The sequence below is a fragment of the Cnephaeus nilssonii genome (genome assembly GCF_951640355.1).
Source record: "Cnephaeus nilssonii genome assembly, chromosome: 7".
NCBI lineage: Eukaryota > Metazoa > Chordata > Mammalia > Chiroptera > Vespertilionidae > Cnephaeus > Cnephaeus nilssonii.
Genome location: NC_137078.1, coordinates 99,303,906 through 99,322,170, shown reverse-complemented (window position 1 = coordinate 99,322,170; position 18,265 = coordinate 99,303,906). Strand labels below are relative to the sequence as shown.

The 18,265-nt window shown below is 58.3% G+C and overlaps 1 protein-coding gene across 9 annotated transcripts in view; it reads right to left on the bottom strand.

Annotated features, from left to right (window-relative positions):
- Nucleotides 1-541: 541 nt before the first annotated feature.
- RERE (arginine-glutamic acid dipeptide repeats) overlaps nt 542-18,265 on the bottom strand; it is a 387,530-nt gene continuing 369,806 nt past the window's right edge. For all 9 annotated transcript variants that reach the window (XM_079776772.1, XM_079776775.1, XM_079776773.1 and 6 more), the window contains 11 exons: nt 12,124-12,286; nt 11,159-11,251; nt 10,578-10,777; nt 9,409-9,570; nt 8,843-8,956; nt 7,324-8,639; nt 7,022-7,244; nt 5,621-6,341; nt 3,928-4,074; nt 3,372-3,552; nt 542-3,104 (listed from right to left, as the gene is read on the bottom strand). In XM_079776772.1, coding sequence (XP_079632898.1) covers nt 3,071-3,104; nt 3,372-3,552; nt 3,928-4,074; nt 5,621-6,341; nt 7,022-7,244; nt 7,324-8,639; nt 8,843-8,956; nt 9,409-9,570; nt 10,578-10,777; nt 11,159-11,251; nt 12,124-12,286 — 3,354 coding nt within the window. In that variant the 3' untranslated portion in view covers nt 542-3,070. The remainder of the gene's footprint in view (nt 3,105-3,371; nt 3,553-3,927; nt 4,075-5,620; nt 6,342-7,021; nt 7,245-7,323; nt 8,640-8,842; nt 8,957-9,408; nt 9,571-10,577; nt 10,778-11,158; nt 11,252-12,123; nt 12,287-18,265) is intronic.

Genomic DNA, 18,265 nt, shown 5'->3' with positions numbered 1-18,265 from the left:
CCCCCCCTTCGCTCCCCCTCGGTGTCCGGGTGCGAGCAGGGCGCCCGCTGCTGGGGGCAGCAGGGTGGGGGCGTCCTCAGCCTGTAGGGCAACGCATGCCGAGGGCAGCTCAGGGGGGCAGGAAGGGGCAGGGCAGGAGGAGCCTGGGAGGAGGAGGCGGGCACAGGCCACACACCTGGCTTGTGCCCACCAACCAGCGGTGTGGGGTGATGGCGGGGGAGAGACAGACCTGGGAGAGAGCGTCTTGGTCCCAAGGCCACCCCACCCTGGGGCCCATTCTGCGGGTGGGGAGCCTTGTGCAGGTCGAGTATCTCAAGTCGGCAGGTGGGAGCATCTCCTAAGAACAAGTGTACTCACCTTCCTCCCAGACAGAGCCGACGTGGATCTTTCCAGAAGCTGCTGTGAAAGGTGAGCAGTGTGCCGGCAACAGCTGAGGGCACCAGATGCCCCCTCCGTCCTGCCCCTCCCAGGGGGACCCAGGTAGGGCCAACGGCCAACGCCCCGCCCGCCCCAGGAATGAGACACAGGCCACGGGCTCACCACGGGTCGACACCCAGCTGTTGTAGTGTAGCTTGGTTTTATTTATGTCCACAAATATTTCCAAAAATTACAAAATACTCGAATGGAGAGAGCACAGAAGTCGCGATCTCTGGTGTCTACGCTGCTCACACTGTTACCTCACGGCAAACTACTCATATGTACATTTAGCTTCAAGACACAGGCACGCGGCACGGACACGCCTCGCTCTGCGGCCGCTGGAGTGAGACCTGAAGCGCCACCTTGACAACATTGAACGAGATACATACAAACACAGAAAAGCAAAACCGAACTTCAAACGAAAGGAAGGAAAAGCCAAAGGAAACCCAGGGGCCGGGCTTCAAAGACCCCGCGGAGGCCCGGCCCTCAGCGGCCGCTGACCAGGCGAGGGCCTCGGGCTGCAAGAATCTCCGTGCTTCCCCCGGGCGCGGGGGAACCAAGGCCTGACAGACACGCCTTCCACAGCTTTCAACAGACTCAACGCACGAAACTCCCTCTTCTTTGGAAAAATGGATGCTGGGGAGGATGAGGGGGCCTGACGGAATGGCAGGCCGTGTTCTACCACAAGTAAAACAGGGACGGGAGAAGGTGGGGCAGATGCGGGAGGCTGGGGGCAGCGGGAGCCGCAGAAGGGCCCCCAGGAGAGCAGCGGCCAGGAGCAGGTCACCGCCCCGAGGAACATGCCCCTGCCAACGCAGCCACAAGCGCGACGACAGAGTTCGTTTGAGCTTGTCTCCCCTCTAAGAAGCTAAATTTAAGGCAGAAATGGAATGAAAGAGAACGAAAGAAAAAAACTACAAACATTTTCAACAAATAAAACAATCCTATCTGTCCCAACTGAAAGCAAAGGGTTTACTGGGGGTGGGAAATGCCCAACGCAGGTGTGAATCGGGAGCCCGAATCTGCGCTGACACCTGGGCTTCCGGGGCCCAGCGCCAGCCCCCTTCCTACCCCCGTGGCTCAGGTCCTGGACGTATTTCACATCCCCTGGCCCACAGCTACGCGCTCTCGCCTGACAATTCTGGGATGTGGCCACCACACACAACGGCAGAAACAGCCCTCGAGAGTCTGAGGAGGAGGAGGGAAAAGGTCACACAACCGGCAGGAACAGGTGCAGCCAGCCAGCCTCCCGCTCGGCCACGCACAAAGCCGAGGGGTCTCTGCAGCACACCCCGAGCCCCCGGGGGCACCTCCCGGGGAAGCCGGCCTTCCCTTCCACGTGTGCGGCTGCCACTCCAGTTCCCACTTGGGGATGAAGGGTGGGACTCAAATGGCGTCCCAGTCCGACACGGTCACCATGCTCCTGGGAGACACACAGGCCACCACCCACAGCCGTGCCAACTCCGGGGTCTCCCCCACCCGGAAAGCAGCCCCGGGCTGTGGCGAGGCCGGCCCGGCCTGACGAGATCCGCGTGAGGACACACGAAGGGCAGATCGCTAACAGAGCCCACTGGCCAGCACACGTGCTGAGTTACTTGTAGGGACTCACTTTCGAGAATGTTCATGCAATTGTCAGAGTGAGAAGGGCAGTTCAGACAGAACAATCAAACATGTGCGCCCAGAAACCTGTCAGGAGATCTGCAACCACACACACAGAAACATGTGCTTTCTCTCCGGCAGACACAGGTCGGTGGACATTTAACCCCTGCGCTCCCGGTGCAATGACAGGAGATTCCATCTAGCAGGTGTCTGCACCGCTGGCCACGCACAAGCCAGGAACAGACAGAAGTGGAAAATCAAAGCAGCGAAACAAAAACCATTTGTAACATTGTCCCTGCAAAACCCTGGATGCTCACTGCTGCGACCAAACCCAGTCCCAAGCTTTTGCCCATTTGTAATTAGTAACGCCCATCTGTTCCCTTCAATTAAAGGGATAATTATATATAACTTTTTATTAAAAAATCAACTCTGTATTCTGTCAATAGCCGATAGGAATTCACAATTAGTGACATGGCTGGAAAAAATAGATCGGAACAGTAGTTTGTGGAAGGAAAAAAAAAGGCTGCTCTAAAATTATTTACAGACGTAAAAAGCCGTGCTGCAGAACTTTCTCAAATTATGAAGATTTCCAACAATGTAGTAAAATAAAAGATTCTTCAAAAATTATAGCTCTTGGATTCCAAACTCATATGCCGCCTCTATCTGCAACCCCGCGGGTTTTGGCACGTGACTGAGTGTGTCTGCTCGCACAGTGAGGGTGTGACTGGGTTCTAGCACCTACTGAGAAGTCGAGGAAGGGAAGGAGACGAAAGCCGAACCCCAAGATTGCTGGGTAGTTTTCTGAATGTTCAGTCCAGTCCAGGACTCACTAAGTTTCTGGGGGACTGTCATGCAGGGAGACCCAAATCAGTCTCAAGGAATCCTCTCTACAAACAAACACTATTATGTGGATACATTTTAGTTGTGGGCTTTTAAATATATAAAGAAATCTTTAGAAGATATTCTTTTGCTTTTGCAGCTCCTATTGTATGTAAAAAGTCCTGTTTATCCCCCCAAGACCTGGGGCTTCCGCAGCCAGTTAACAATAAATAATTTATAACTGCTTGTCACCTTCTTTCTTCAGTCGACTGGAAAGAGAAGCAGAGGAGAGCGTCTTCAGCATCAGATGGGGGCGCCCAAGCAGCTAGCCCGCCCCACCCCCCAAGAAGGCTCTATGGAGGTCCCCTCTAGGGCCACGGACAGGGCCCCATGTAGCCAGGGGAGGAGCCCGCTGATATGGGAGGAGCATCGTGGGCACAGCCAGGAGGGGCGGCCCTCAGGCTGGGGCAGCGGCCCGCAGGGGGGTAGGTGGGAGCCCAGCCAGCCTGCCCCTCCCCCAGGTCCCCCCACCTCACCTGTAATAATCTTCCTGACTTGGTAGGTGGCTGCCATGCATGTGGGGGTGTGCGTGCAGCCACTGCTGCTCCATGGCCAGTCTCTGCAGCTCGGCCGACTGGGCATGCATGGCCTGCAGCTGGTGGGCAGCTGACATGGGGGGTGGGATGGCCCCAGGCAGGTCTCGGGGGTAGGGGGTGCCTGTCAAACACAAAACAGTCTCCTGAACAGAAAGTCCAGGGAAAGGACCAAGACAAGGCTGAGGCCTGCAGGGAGACCAGGAGACCCCCTGGGGGAGGGGTGCCCGAGTACTGCCCCTCCTTCCCCGCTGTGGGCCTCAGCCCAGCGTTTCTTCTTCAGAGAGGCCTCCCTTCCTAAGTCGCAGATTTAAATGCGGAGCCTCTTTGTTACTCCTTCATTCCTACTGTTCCCATCTGGGTTCCTGTTACACACGTGCACCCCCACCCCACTGAGGGGACATGTGTTGAACACATGAACCAACGAATGACCGGGCCCTCGGGCCAGACCACTAACCAGCTCCTCCCTGGACGCCGCCTTCCCCAGGTGCATTCTTACCAAAAACTGGGTGACGAAGCATCTCGTGCTCATGGGGGGGCTGTCCAAGCAGAGGGTTGGGGAGGGTGCCAGGGGGATAGGGAAAGCGAGCCAGGTGAGGGCCAGCAGTCAGGGGGTCCACCAGCGGGTGCACGGGGCCTGCTGAACCTGAAAGAAGGGGCAGAAGTCCAGATACAGGTGGCGCAGGGCTCTCCGATGCTCCCCTCCCTGGCTGGAACCACAGGGCATCCTCCTCACCACAGGACCAGTAACCTTGACCCCAAGTGACTGTCCTCCGCCTCCCCACACGCCTGCAGTGGAGCTCCAGAAAGTGAAACCCAAGTGCAGAGCAGACTATGAGCACCCCGACAGGCACGTCCCCCAATCCGTTCTGCTGAGGACCCGGGACTAGCAGAGCCCACCCGGCCAACCGCCCTAGCCAGCATTCCTCGTCCAGGCTGCCTGTACCGAGCCCGAAGGAGGCCAGCAGACTGCTGTGGGCAGGGGCGGGGCTCAGCGCTGTGGGCTCGCCCTTCTGCAGGTCATCGCTGGCTCCCTCGAGTTCTCCTTCTGCCTAGAGATGCTCTTTCCAATGCCGCCCCCCTTTGCCCGCTTCCTTTTTATAATGCCAGCATCGCCCACCTGCCTGTTCCCTCTCCCTGGCTCACTGCTCTCCAGAACACTGACACTTCCCACAGCCCAGGCTCGCCCACAGAGGCCTCCCAGCCTGGGACTGTGGACGGGGCCGGGCTTGGCCAGCACCTACAACTGCGCCTGGCTCATCACAAGTGCTCAGCAAACACCTGGCCAATGAATGTACGCCTGCCTGCCTATCCTACAGCGCCAGGCCGTCTGCTGGTTACACTGGGCTTAAAAGGCCCACACTGGGTGGCATGACACCTCCAGGTGTCAGGGCCACAGGGCAAATGTGACAGCTCCTTGGCTTCCCTGGGCCCATCTGTCAGGGCTGGGGACACGGAGAGGAAGCCAGGCGCAGCCCTCCTCCCTGGCATGGAGGTCAGTCCATGAGGAAGTCCCTCCACCGCAGCCCTGGTCCCAGGGAGCAGGCACACCGCCCACTCCAGAGCAGGGTCAGGGCACCCCTCCCCCACCTGCCTGGTCTGCAGAGCTTCAGAGGGCACAGGGCTCCAGCTGTGCCCGTCTGCCTCAAACCAGCCTGCACCCCAAGCTGGCCAGGCAGGCACTCACTCCCAGAGCGAGCCGGGCCGGGCAGCCCTGGCTGGTGAGCCGAAGCCTAGGCCTCATCCCGAAGAGGAAGGAAGACGCTTCTTTAGGCTCTCGCTCCATGACAACCGACAGCCTGCCTTCCTGGGCGTCCCAGTGGCTCCCAAGGCCCTCCCCTGTCCTCAGGGCCTGCCCTCCCCTGCCCGGTGAGCACAGGCTGCTTCTCCTCCCGGGTGGGCCCACCGGCCCAGGGCCAGGAAGCTAAGGTCATCCCGGAGGCGCGGGCAGAAGGGCGCAGGGGGCGCCGCTTTCTGGGGACTTGCAGCTCTGGAGAGCGGGGGGCCGAGCAGACACAGGCTGCCCGAGGAGTGGCAGCGATGCCTCGGAGCACACTGAATGCTCCATGCTGGACGTCCCAGCGTCTGCCTGGAACTAGGACTCGTTTAGAAAAGAACAGTCTCTGCTCTGGGCCGCACCTCCCCACCCCAGAGCCAACCCACCGTGCCCTCTCAGCAACCCGGGCACCCACCTTGGTGGAGGGGGTCCTGCTGGTGGAGGTGGAGGTGCGAGTGGATGTGTGAGTGCTGGTGATGGTGTGGAGTCACGTTGAACATCTGCAGTCGGGCCAGAGGGTCGCTGGTCAGCGATGCCATCCGCTCGGCGTGAATCCGCTCGGCTGCCAGTCTATCAGGGTAGCTCATCTCGGGCCGCAACTGGGGGCCCGCCAGGGCCAGTCTCTCCCTCTCCAAGGGGTTCAGGCCCGGGTGGAATGAAGCAAAAGGGTGGGGGCCCGCAGTGGGGGGAATGGTGAGGGCGCTGTGCCGGGCGAAGTGCTCCATGGGGTTGGTGGCTGGGTGCAGGGGGTCCAGCTCGGGGGGCTTCACCTCGAAGCCCGGCTTCATCCTCTCCCGCAGCTCCCGCTCCCGGATCTCCCGCTCTCGGATCTCTCGCTCCCGGAGCTCCCGCTCGCGGATGGTGGGGTCGACGTTGTAGAGGCCGGGCATGTGGTAGGCCAGCAGCGGGTCGGTGGGGTTGAGGGGCATGTAGAAGGGGTGGTTGCGGTTGGTGGGCGACATGACGTGGGGCCGGGCGTACTCGCTCAGAGTCCGAAGGGCAGGGGTGTCCGGCCCGATGTACGGGGGCACAGCAGCAATGGTGGTTGGTGGTGGCTCGAAGGATGGCCGCATGTGGCTGGGACCACCGAGCTGGGGGTCGCTGAGGCGGCCTTCATGTGCCGAGCTGGATGCCTTCTGCTGAGGAAAAGGCGGGTGTGGGGGAGACCAGTTGCCTAGCGTTCCTCGGGAGGTGAGCTCTGCCCTGTGGCCATCCTGCACTGACCAGTCAACTTGGTCCCTCCACCCCAACACCGAGCGGCCTCAGGCACAGCCTGTGACAAGGACCTGGCCCAGACCCCCTGTGACAGTGTCCTCTGTGCCTGTAGCTTCCCTTGTGTCCTGAATGGGTCATGAACCTGTGAGACAAGGCACTGCAGGGGGGGGGGGGTCCCCTCCCACAAGGGCAGGCGCTGGGTGGCCTAGCCCACGAGAGTGCCCAGGACAGGGCCTCCCGAGGGCGCGGATGAGGCAGGTTAATGCCCCTAATGCCTGGCTCTCCCCTTTCAGTTTCTCTGCAGTTACATGAGAGACATGTCTACAGGCTGCTGGTCAACCAGTCTGAACCTGCCAGGGCCAAGGAGGAGGTAAACTGTGAGCCTCAGGGGAAGGGGGGGTCCTGGGCTGGCTCAGGGATGAGCAGCAATCTCTGAAAAGCCTAGGATGGGGCTCAAACAGCACTGGATCCTCCAGCTGCCGTGACAGTGAAGCAAACAGCCTCACACAGAGCAGGCGGCCCCAGTGTCCCCGGCCTGGCATGGCCAGTGCCCCCTCGCTGCACACACAGGCCACCCGCCCGCCCAGGACTGAGCACTCACGGCTGCTCGCTCAGCCTCCCGCTCGCGCTCTCGCTCCCGTTCGCGCTCCTTCTCTTTCTCTTTCTCCCGCTCCCGCTCCTCTCGCGCTTTCTGCTCGGCCTCTCGTTTGGCCTTCTCGATGGCCTCCTCCCTCTTCTTGGCCAGTTTGGATCCCGCCAGAGGCATGAAGTACAGGTCTGCCCGTGCACATGAGTTGTAGCCCCGGTCCAGGTGCTTGTAGAACCTGAAAAGGCCACGTCTGCCATCGGGGCCCTGCCGAGGCCGAGGCCTGCCCTGGGCTGCCCAGCTTCCTGAGACAATACCTGGCTGACTGGCTGGCATGGCTGGGGGTGTCCACCACAGTGGGCTCGGGGGACGGGCTCCTCGGTGGCGGAGGGGGGCTCTCGGGCTCCTCGGCATCGTCCAGAGCCTCTTCCTTGATCTGGACAGTGGGCAGCGGGCAGGCTGCCCCCACAGGTGTGCTGCCTCCTGAAGAAACGGCAGCAGAGCAGGGTGGCTGGGCCGACGGGCCAGGTCCCGTGAGTGGAGCGGAAGTAGAGGGGCAGGACGGAGGGGTGATAGGAGGAGGGCCTCCGGGGACAAAGGGGTGCTGAGCGAATGAGGGCTGAGGGGGCGCCTGATGGAGGCCTGCAGGGGGGTGGGCGGCAGCAGCAGGGGGCAGGCTCTGGCTCTGGGTCAGCACAGGAGGTTGGGCGGGGGAGGAGGGCAGAGGCTGGCTCTGAGGCATGAGCTGCAGCGGTGGGGGGTGTGCCGAAGGGGGGTGGTGTGTAGACAGGGAGCTCAGGGGCTTCAGTGCTGGAGGGGGCGGGAGGTTGGCATTCATGGAGAAGGGTGAGGGCCCTGAGAGGTGAGGTGGGTGCTTGTGGGCCTGTGGTGCTGGCAGCTGGGGGATGGGCGTCGTGGGTGGGGGCTTGATGTGAGGCATGGCCAAGGGTGCGGGTGGCAGGGGCTGCTCCCTTGGGGGCTGCTGGGGCTGCAAGACTGACTGAGAAGCTGGGGGCTGCAGGGAGGTGTGGGGGTGAGCTGCTGCCTGGGAGGCCTGGGGAGGGAGGCCAAAGGGCTGAGGGGGGCCTGGGTGCTGCAGCAGGGGCCCGGCCTGCAGGCTGTGAGGGCCGGGTGGGCCCTGACTGTGCAAGGGGGGCTGGGGATGAGGCGGGGCGGAGGTCTGGCCAGCTGGCACGGTCAGAGGCTGCAGCGGGGGATGTGGGGAGGGCAGCCGCTGTGGGTGCAGAGCAGGTGCCTGCTGGATGTGGGCATGGGAAGCAGAACCCGGCGGAGCCTGGCTGGAGGGCTGGGCGGCTGAGGGGGAGCCCTGGGGAGGAACGGCAGAGGGTGTGGGCCCCGGTGTGGGAAGCTGGGGAGCTCCCGGGGGGGCTGTGGAGGGAGCTGGAGCAGCCCCACTGGGAGCCTGCAAGGCTGGGGGCTGGGCCTGCAGGGTCTGCTGCTGCGCAGAGGAGTCCGAGTCACTCTCATTGTCCTGGGGGCTGGGGATGCTGGGGGACGTGCTACGATTGTCCTGGTCGATGTCTTTGGGGTCACTGCTGCCCTCATCGTTGACACTGCGGCTGTCAGAACTCTCTCCCTCGCCTTCGGACGGCGAGTTGGGCCGGCTGATCTCCTAAGGCGAGAGGCGAGGAGGGACGCTCTAGGCTGCCCTGCGTGGCCAGAGCCTGGCACATGCACAGCAGGCAGCAAGCTTGGCCTCAAGGACCAGCGGTCCTGCCCTGACCCGGCCCCTCCCTGGGAGAGAAGGCAGTGCCGCCCCCTAGGGAGACTCGGCGGAGGGCTTGCCGGGGCATGAGCTGCCAGCTGAAGACCCACCTGGGTTTTCGTCTTCTTGGAGCTGGTCCTGTCGGCCTCCTCTGTGTCCGAGGCCACCTTCTCCCGCTGGCGCTTGGTGCTCTTCAGGGGTGACGAGGCTCCTTCCTTCACCTTCTGCAGTGGGCAAGCGCAAGGAGGGTCAGCCGAGAGGGGTCCCATCAGCCTCGGGGCATGATATGGTGACTGGGTGCTGACACCCCGTCCCACAGTCTGAGCTCTATCTCCAGAAGCAAGAAAGCTCTGGAAGGGGAGAGCCGGAGCCAGGCAGGAACAAGCCTCTGGATGGGAACAACTTGGCTTTGGGCGGAGGAAGCCTCTCCAATCACCCCCCTGCGTCTTCCGCCTCTGAGGCCTTGGGAGCCCCCAAAGGTTAGTGCTGGGAGCTGAGCTGGACCCCCTTCTCCAGGCCCCAGGCTGCAGCCCCAGGCCAGGGCAGTGCTGCTTCCCTGGAGGCTCCAGGGATGAGCTGCGGCCCCTGTCAGAGGGAGCTGAGCACCAACTCCAGCGATCAGGTTGTCATGAGGCTGGGCCAGCAGCCTCCCCCCCCCCCTCCCCCCACGTCGTACCTTGGCCAGCTTCTTCACAGTCTCCGCTTTACTGTCGTTGCTGGAGGTGCTGGCAGCGCTGGGGGAGTTGCGGCCGCTGGAGCGGACGTCGTCATTGGTGGGCGAGGCGCGACCATCAGGGCTGGCTGGCTGCTTCTTTCGACCACTGCGCAGTGTAGACATCTGCCCACCCAAACCCGAGGCTGGTGAGACTGGGCCCCAGCACACCCACGGGGCATCAAGAACAGACCCCTGTTGGTCTCATGCCAAATGCCAGCCCCTGGCAAACAGGCACGCTGGCTGTCCCTCACGGACAGGGCCCATGTGGAGCAAAGGGAGGAGGGGCGAGTGGGTGGGTTCACGTGGAAAAGCAATTCTCGGCTTCAACCCGAGGCACTTGCCTCCGGGGCCCTCCTGAATGACGTGCGCTGGAAGTGAGGAGGGTGTCTGAGGGCCTCCATCAGTGGGGACAGTCCACTCCGCCATGCCCCCCAGAATGACAGTTACACAGAGCCAGCTCTCAGTCACCTCGCCTGTGCTTATTCCAGGTACCTGCCCAGCCCAGCTCAACCCAAACAAGCACCTGCCGCTTCCATCTGTCAGGAGGGGTGACCCAGAGACACGAGCTGTCGAAGAACGCAGCTCAGCTTCTCAGCCACCGAGCACAGCAGCCCGTTTCTGCACGGCCCCGGGGCCCGGACAACAGGGCCGGTGATTCACGCTGCCCCACCTGCTCCTGTGAGCGAGCAGCCGTCCGGCAGGCAGGACGCTGGGCTCAGAGGAAGGTGGAGGTGCCACCCGCTGCCTAAAAGGCCCGACCTGGGAAAACCCTCGCTCTCAAAGGTCCCGGCTCCATTTCCAACCTGGAAACCAGTCTCTTTATGGAAGGAGGAGGCTATGCTGTGAGTAGAAACATGTACCTAAATGTTCCCCAAACTGGATCAAACAAAAAAAAGCCAGCAAGTTTCAAATAGCAGAGCTATGCCCCCCTAGAGGAGACCGGCCCACGGGCCAGAGGGAGGTGTGAGGGACTTGGAGACCCATGGCCACACTGACTCCCCGAGGAGGAGGAGGGAGGAGCGGACAGGGGCGCTTCCCAGCCCCACAGGAGAAGCTCATGCCTCTGGGCAAACCATTCCCTAGGAAGCTGGAGGGGTGGTCGGAGGTTCGGTCGCCGGCCCGGGACTCACCGAGCCTCGACTCCGCCGTGTCCTCATGCTATGTTTCCCGCTGAGCCCATCGTCCTCCTCTCTGACGGGTTTGAACATAAAGGGCGGGGGGTCCACAGGCTTCTCGATGGGCGGGAGCTCGCCGTACTTCTTGAAGTGGATGCGGCAGTCTGTGCAGAGCAGGATGTTCTCCCGGCCCCCGTGGTGCCAATCTTTGGAGGCTGCGCGAGGGAAGAGGGGAGGGGCCAAACCTCAGACACCAGTGTCCTGGGGGCATCTGAGCAGGGGGCTCAACCCTGGTGCCATGAGAACCGCGCAGTACTGGGCTCGGGCAGACCCCCGACACGCCGCTCAGGTGCTGGTGCCGCCCTGCTCTCTCCCAGGAGAGCATTTCAGGAACCCCTCCCCCCTAATGTTGGGGTCCCCCGGAGGAGCGACAATAGTTGCCCTGGCCCCAACCATGACCAAGTCTGTCCTACCCACTGATCAGCATTCCGTACTGACTTCAAGGGGGAAGAGGAGGAGGGAAGTAAAGTAAAATCTCCAACTTTCTGCAGTGACCCTGAAGCACAACCCAAGGCCAATGTCAAAGCCCCACTCACTGGTGCTGAAGCAATGGCGGCAGGCGTACCCCTTCAGCTCCTGCTCGCTGTCCTCACTGTCAAAGTCGTCCTCACTGGCCGAGCTCAGGTCCACTGGGCATGGCAGGCACACAACAGGGTGAGGGTTGGGGACCGTCACACTCGGCCTGCCCCAGGCTCTGAGCCACCAGGCCGAGTGGCCCAGCAGGCTGAGGCAGGACCCTCTGAATTTCTCAGAGCCAGTCATCAGAACAAAGTACTTGTGTGTGAGGGGCGTACCCAAGAGCCTGCCCTGCTAGATTGCTGGGGGCTGGTGTCGCACCTGAAACCTGGGTGGCAGGTGAGTCTGAACAGGGTGAAGAGCCCCCGTGGTGCCTTCCTGACACACGCAGCACCTGAGGACCTGCCTCTGGCCAAGTGCCACCCGCCGCCCGCCAGCCCTGGGTGACCCGCTGGCTTCTGGTTTGCATGTGCAACTTTAGCGACCCCTGGAGGTCTGTGCCCTGGACTCTCTCTACTGCTGCATCCTAGCGTTTAGGGTTAGTAGGCGTGGGCTTCATTGTCATACCGCACGTCACACTGGGACCAAGAGGAAGAGCTTGGTATGGCAGGAGGAAAAAGAAAAAATGTTAATCTGCTCTTATGGCTACCACAACCCAAGTGCAATGAAAACTCACACAGTACACCGTCTACTGAGTGCAACAACCTCCTTAGGTTACCAAAACCCTCAGGCCACGGCCAAGGCTTACTTTTGTAAAAAATTAAAATGATGTGGCGTTTACTAGAAAAATTTAAATGAACGAGTCATCTGTAAAAGGCTCTACCACATCCCAAATCAGTGTGACACTCAGGCCAGGCTGAGTACTAGCACACACGTGCACGTGCGCACACGGTTCCCAGGTCATCAGCTCCAGCCGCACGGTGCCAGGACGCCTGTGCGTGCAGACCCCGAACTGGGACACAGCGTGTGAAAACCCCCCACTTACGGAATTCACTGGAGGGGGGTCTGGAAGGTGTGTTGACGGGTGTGGACGCAGTGCGGGTCTTGATCCTCCTGAACACAGCCTGCCTGCGGTGCCGGCGATGCGCCCGGGAGCTGGCTGCCTCTGGGGTTTTCTTCCAGTAGTAATAGAAGGTGATCAGTTCCCCCTGCGGAAAAGGAGGGCTGGCCGTGAGGGAGTGTCCGGAGGGACCTGGCGTTTCCCCGCCCCCTCTGTTGGGAGCAGAAGCTGGGCTATAGCAGCTCTCTCTCCTGGAGACCCGGACCAAGAACAGTTTGCTCCTGGAGCTGAGAGAGGCTTGCTCACGACAGTCTGGCTGCGCTGCCAAAGGCTGGGCAAACGGGCCGTCACCTCAGCCCCGGAGAGCGCACCTTCCGGACGGCAGGAAGATCCTCGACAAGGATTTCTGGATGCCCATTGAATGCCAGATGCCACCCTGTTCTGAGCACTTTAGGTGCATCCATAATTGTTGCCCTCTAACCGTGTGTGTGTGTGTGTGTGTGTGTGTGTGTGTGTTATTCACAGCCTTCCAGTGAAACCACAGCGATAAGGCAACAGCTGGCCAGATAGATGACTCCAGAAACAATCAAGGATACAACTGAGGTGGTGGGGACCTCGGGCCAGGTGGAGGTCAGGAAGAACAGAAACCCCAAACCAAAAACTGCTCTACAGCCCCCGCTCCAGTCTAAGTGCCCACACTGGGATGAGCTGGCACAAAGTCCGAGAGGCAGTGACTGGGGCTGACAAAGGAAGACTTGGAGAGGACAGACACTGTGTGCTGCTGTGCGGATGAAATGCCACATGTCACAAGGTCGGTCTTCACGGCAAAAAGAGCCGCTTTTGTCATGGCCCAGCAGAAAGAGAGCCAAGGCATCTTCTAAAAAATACGGCATTTCTGGGACTCCAACCCCAGGGACAGCAGGCACCATCCACTCAAACAGGTGAATGACATTCAGCTAACAAAAGACCGATTTCTTCAAAAAATCCCAAGATAAAATACCTTTAACTTAAAAAAAAATACCACTTAAGGCAGTGAGAGAGCCAAGATCACATTGATCTCCTCTAATTAAATAAATATTGTACAAAGTCAATTAACTTAACAGACGACGATATCCTAGGACGTCACCCTGGGGGATGTTGCCCTGGGGGCGTCACCTGAGCACCAGTGCAGCCCACCAAAGGCTTAATGCCTGTGAATGGAGGAGCCGAGAAAGAGAAGAGTCTGTTCTCCAGACCCGAGAGCTAGATCAGTGCTGGAAGGACTGAAAAAGACAAAGCAGCGCGGAAACCACGTAACCCGTGCACGCACGCGATAGAGTGCCCATCAGACGAGGTTTCATCAAAAACACTCCAGAAGACGGAAACACGACGGCAGTAGTTGGTAGGGAAGTGGGCAGACTTTGGGTGGGAAAACGGCTTCTGCAAAGCAGGCAGCTGTGTGCTCAGCACTCACTGTCAGGAGCTGGCGTCTACGCCTGGGCGTTTCCTGAGGACCACGGTGCCACCAGAGCCTTAGAGGATCTGCACAAGCACATAGCATGTCTCTCTCGGAGTGTGGTGTGCTTCTTTCCAAATAGCACTCAACAAAATGCCCATATTTAGCCGATGAAGTCTGACCCAAGGCAATGGAGACCAGGAGCCAGCCAGTACCCCAGCCCCTTTTTGGTTCCATGAGAAGGTAGCTGAACAATAGGGAAAATGTAGGCACTGCCCTTGAATTTCTGATTTGTTTGTCTATCATGCTATTCTACAAAAGCAGGCTAATTGTCCCTGTGGTGACTGGAGCATCCTGAGCCCTAAGGCCATGATACCAGAACCTCGTGGCTCCTACCTTCCCCACCTGGAACGGCATTTATCTATCCTGATCTTTGGTGTGGGCTGGTTGGAGGGAACAAACTCATAAATCCACCAGGAGATTAAGAGACACGTACCAGCACGAAACTGATCTGACTCAGGTTTTCTTATGAAAAGACACAGGACAGACGCCAAGGCAGGTGACTGTCACTCTTCAAACCAGTTGCCAGAGTGGCGTGCTCATCAGCTCAGAAGGGCAACCGGTGCGGTAAACCAGAGCCCGATCCTGAAGGTGAAGGAAGACTGAGAAGACCCTAAGTGGTTCCTTCCACCTCCCCTTTAGGGCCAGTGGATTTAGAGGCCTGGAATCTCAGAGAAGGTGTGAAGCTCCAGGAGACGGAAGGAAATGAAAATGGGAGAGAAGATCAGGTGGAGCGGAGCCACCAGGGTCTGTAAACCTCAGTGTGACTTCCAGGCTGTTAAAGCAGCCACCTGGCACTGCCCACAGCAGGGGTCTATTACGCAATACTGCCCCACACGGTGACCAGGCAGCATTTCTATTTCTCAAGAATGAATGTTTTGAAAACATTTAAATGGTTTAAAAGATGGCACAACTTGCAGGTTAAAAGAGGGGGAGCCAGAGTTTAGCAAGGCTATGCGACTGGCCCAATGCTGGACACCAGACAGAAAAAAGGCTCGGAAAGCTCGGTTCACAACTTTCAACCTTTAGTGACGCACCACGTCCTCCTCCTCTAGCCCGTGAGAAAGTCAGGACATGGGAAAAAACAATGTTGAAATAAACATCAACTTTTTGTCACCTTTTAAGTAACAGCTTTTTAAAAAGAATGTGACCAGAAGGGATCCCATCATCGGGGTGACAAGGATCAAACTGACCAAGCCAGAAGGACCCTCCCTCCTCTGCAAGTCTAAAACTAGTTGATGAGGAAAATGAAAGAACATAAATGTCAAAATTCAGGGAAGATGGAGGAAGTCATATCCTAGAAATGTAAAATGGTCAAACCACTTTGTAAAGCTGTTTGGCAACTCTTAGAAAGCTAAACAAACATCTACCACATGACCCAGCAATTCTTCCACTCCTGGGTATTTACCCACAAGAAATAAGAACATGTGCTCATGCAGGACTTGTACACAAATGTTCACAGAAACAACCCAGATGCCCCCCTCCCAGGAGAATGAATGACACTGCGGAACGCCCCGCCCACTGGAACACTACTTGGCAGTGAAGAGGAACGAACCACTGATACACAATATGGATGAATCTCAAAAGCATCGTGTTGAATGACAGCGGCCAGACGCAAAAGGGTACATACGATGTAATTCCATTCTAAAAAAGGCAAACCTGTGCTCACTAAAAGGAAGTTAGTGGTTGCCTGGAGTCTAGAGAGCAGGAAAAGTGCTTATAAAGAGCCACCAGGAAACCTTTTGGGGTGATGGGAACATTCTATAAATCAACTGTGTATTTACATGGATTTATACAGTTGTCAGAACTCACTGAACTGTGCATTTAAAGCGAGTACATTCTTATGATATATAAAAAGTTGATCCAAAAATAAATACATAAATAAAAGTCCAGACCAGGTTTTATGAGCTGCCTCTCAACCACTGTAATGTCTGCGAAGGGATTAAACACTGGAATGGAGCAAATCCAGGAGGATTAAACAGCATATTGGTGCCTGCATGGGTGGCTGGGTCTTGAGCACAAACAAAAGAACACGCCAGGGAAAGCTGGGGTTCTACAAACAGGGAGGGAAGCAGCTCGAGCCTCACCAGGAATGAAGTCAATTGAACTTTAATCAAACATGCACAGTGTGTTCTGCGGAGACCCGCGGCACATAAATTCAGGGAACAAAGCTGCTGCAGAAATCAATAGCTTACTGAAACATTAACACAGGCAACCATTGATCAAACGCAGCCCCACAAAGGCAGCCTTGCAAATTAGCTCCTGCTTTTGCTTGCAGCAAACACAGGTATAAATGTTGTCGACATGAATGGCCGATAATGACCATTTTGTTCCCGGCTCTCACCTCATCTCACAACAAGGCCTCACAGTCAACACACCTCACATCTCAGAACTAGAACCGCACACAGCACGAGGAATAAACTGGTCAGTGCCTGGGCAGAAAGGAAAAGGAGGGAAGCCATCCCCCATCGCCGGCACTGTGGGCTGGAGCTCTTGCCAAGAGGAGTGCTCACTTCCACTGGCCGGTATTTACCAGGTCCTCTCTCTTTCCTCTCCCCCCATCTCTTTTCCCAGCTCTTTGCCTTTCCTTTTGGTGGTGGTGGTGGTGGGAGGGGGTCCTCTGGGTTTTACTGACAGGCCGCGCACAGAGCCTGGCAGTGAGACTGGCTCTGGATCTAGGTGGCAGCCCCTTCCTGCTGCAGGCTCTCCGCAGTCCCAGGCAGCCCTCCCCAGGGCTGGGAGCTGGGCAGCACGAGGTTTCTCAGATCTTCCACCGAAATGAAAACAGGGGTGGTGGTGCCACGCAGAGGAGAATGAGAGGGAAGAGGACAAGTTATCTATGTGGGGGAGGCAGGAGGGGGGCAGGAGGACAGAAAGAAAATAAGACCCAGAGAAGAGTCGGGTTGACAAAGGCTCCGGGCACCAGTGCTCAATCACAGGCCACTCCTGGGACCGTCAGGAGGAATGGCTCCTCCTCAGCCACCATCTTCCTTCTGCGCCTCCCTGTGCCAGCCTGCGAGTCCGTCAAGTCCACGCACACAGAACAGAAGCAGGCCTGGGGCTGCCCAGTTCTTACAGGTGGCTTTCAGCCCAAGTCCCTTTCAGGTAAGACCTGCTGGTATGGCCTGGGCCCAGCTCTGCTTTAGCTCAGGTAAACAAGACCGGAGACACGTACCAGGGCCCGAGTGGCCACAAGCAGGGGTGGGGGAGGGGGAGGTTGCCAGCTGCAGAAGCCCTGACTGGGCCTCCTTCCCGCCCATTGCAGGTCCATTTACCTGCAGGCGTGTGGTAGGCACAAACATGACTGCTCTTCAATATCCCTCCGGCGCGGCAAAGCTGAGGCAGGGGAACCTGCGACCTGTCCTGCCCCATTCATTTCTTTTTTAAAGGTAAGATACACTGCCTCTCTCCTCTCTCGGGGACCGTGGGGAAATGAAAGCAGAGAACAAAGTGTTGAAGAGTAAATGTGCTGTAAGCATTTCAGGTATCAGAGGCTCATTCTCAGCAAGCTTGTCTGTCCGCAGTTCTGAGCACAGAGGCAGGTGCCCGGCACCGAACTCCTCAGACAGGAGCTCTCTGGGGAACTGATGTAGAAGCAGGAAAAGGGAGTCAATTATTCTGGTCCCATATTAGATCATAAGGGTACACCCAAGACTGATTGAGTCCAAATGTTTGTGATTATAACATACTAGAGGCCTGATGCACAATCCGTGCACCAGTGGGGTCCCCCCTCTGCCTGGGCTGCGGGGGATCAGGCCGAAACCAGCTCTCTGACATTCCCCAAGGGGTCCCAGATTATAAGAGGGCACAGGCCAGGCCGAGGGACCCTTCCGGTGCACCATTGAGGGCTCCAAGGCATGTCCAGCCTGTCTCACCCAGTCCCGATCTGCCGGACCCCAGCAGCAAGCTGTCGGAGCGCCTGCCCCCTGGTGGTCAGTGTGTGTCATAGCGACTGGTCGAACGGTCAGACACTTAGCATATTATGCTTTTATTATATAGGATTGTTGCCACAACCAGCCAAAGAAGTCTGGACACCTGAAGGGGGTGGGGGTACGTGCTCGAAGATGAGGTGCAGAGGCCCCAGCACCCAAGTCCGGGGTGCCTGCAGCCTGCCATCTACTAGCACCTGTTCTCTTCTGAGCCACGGAAGGCCTTGTCCTTCAGAAATAACCCTGTACGCACCCCCCCCTTGTAAGTCAGTGTATAGATACGGTGTTCCTTTGCCTTCCATTCTCACAACATGGCTCCGTGACCAGCAGAGGAAAAGGATGCCCACGGGTGTTACAGGTGTGCTAAGGCAGGCCCAGCTTCCTCCTCCTGTACGAGTGAGAATGGGGCTGCAGGAAGTAAGCCAATCCTGGTGCTGCACGTAGGGAGCCCCAGCCTCAGGAGGTACCCAATAGAGGCCGCCCCTGCTGGTGAGGGAATGCTTCCACTGATTTCTTCTTCGCCACTAAAGTTTCAAAGGCATCCTCTGTGGACCAAGCACCACCGACTATAAAGAGGGCAGCAGAGGAGAGGGGATGGGGAGGCAGATGTGGAAGCTGCTCATGGATAATTATAAATACATTATAAATACATGTGCATCTCTCTGAAGCATTTTACAGGCCCTTTCTGGGCCCACCTACTATT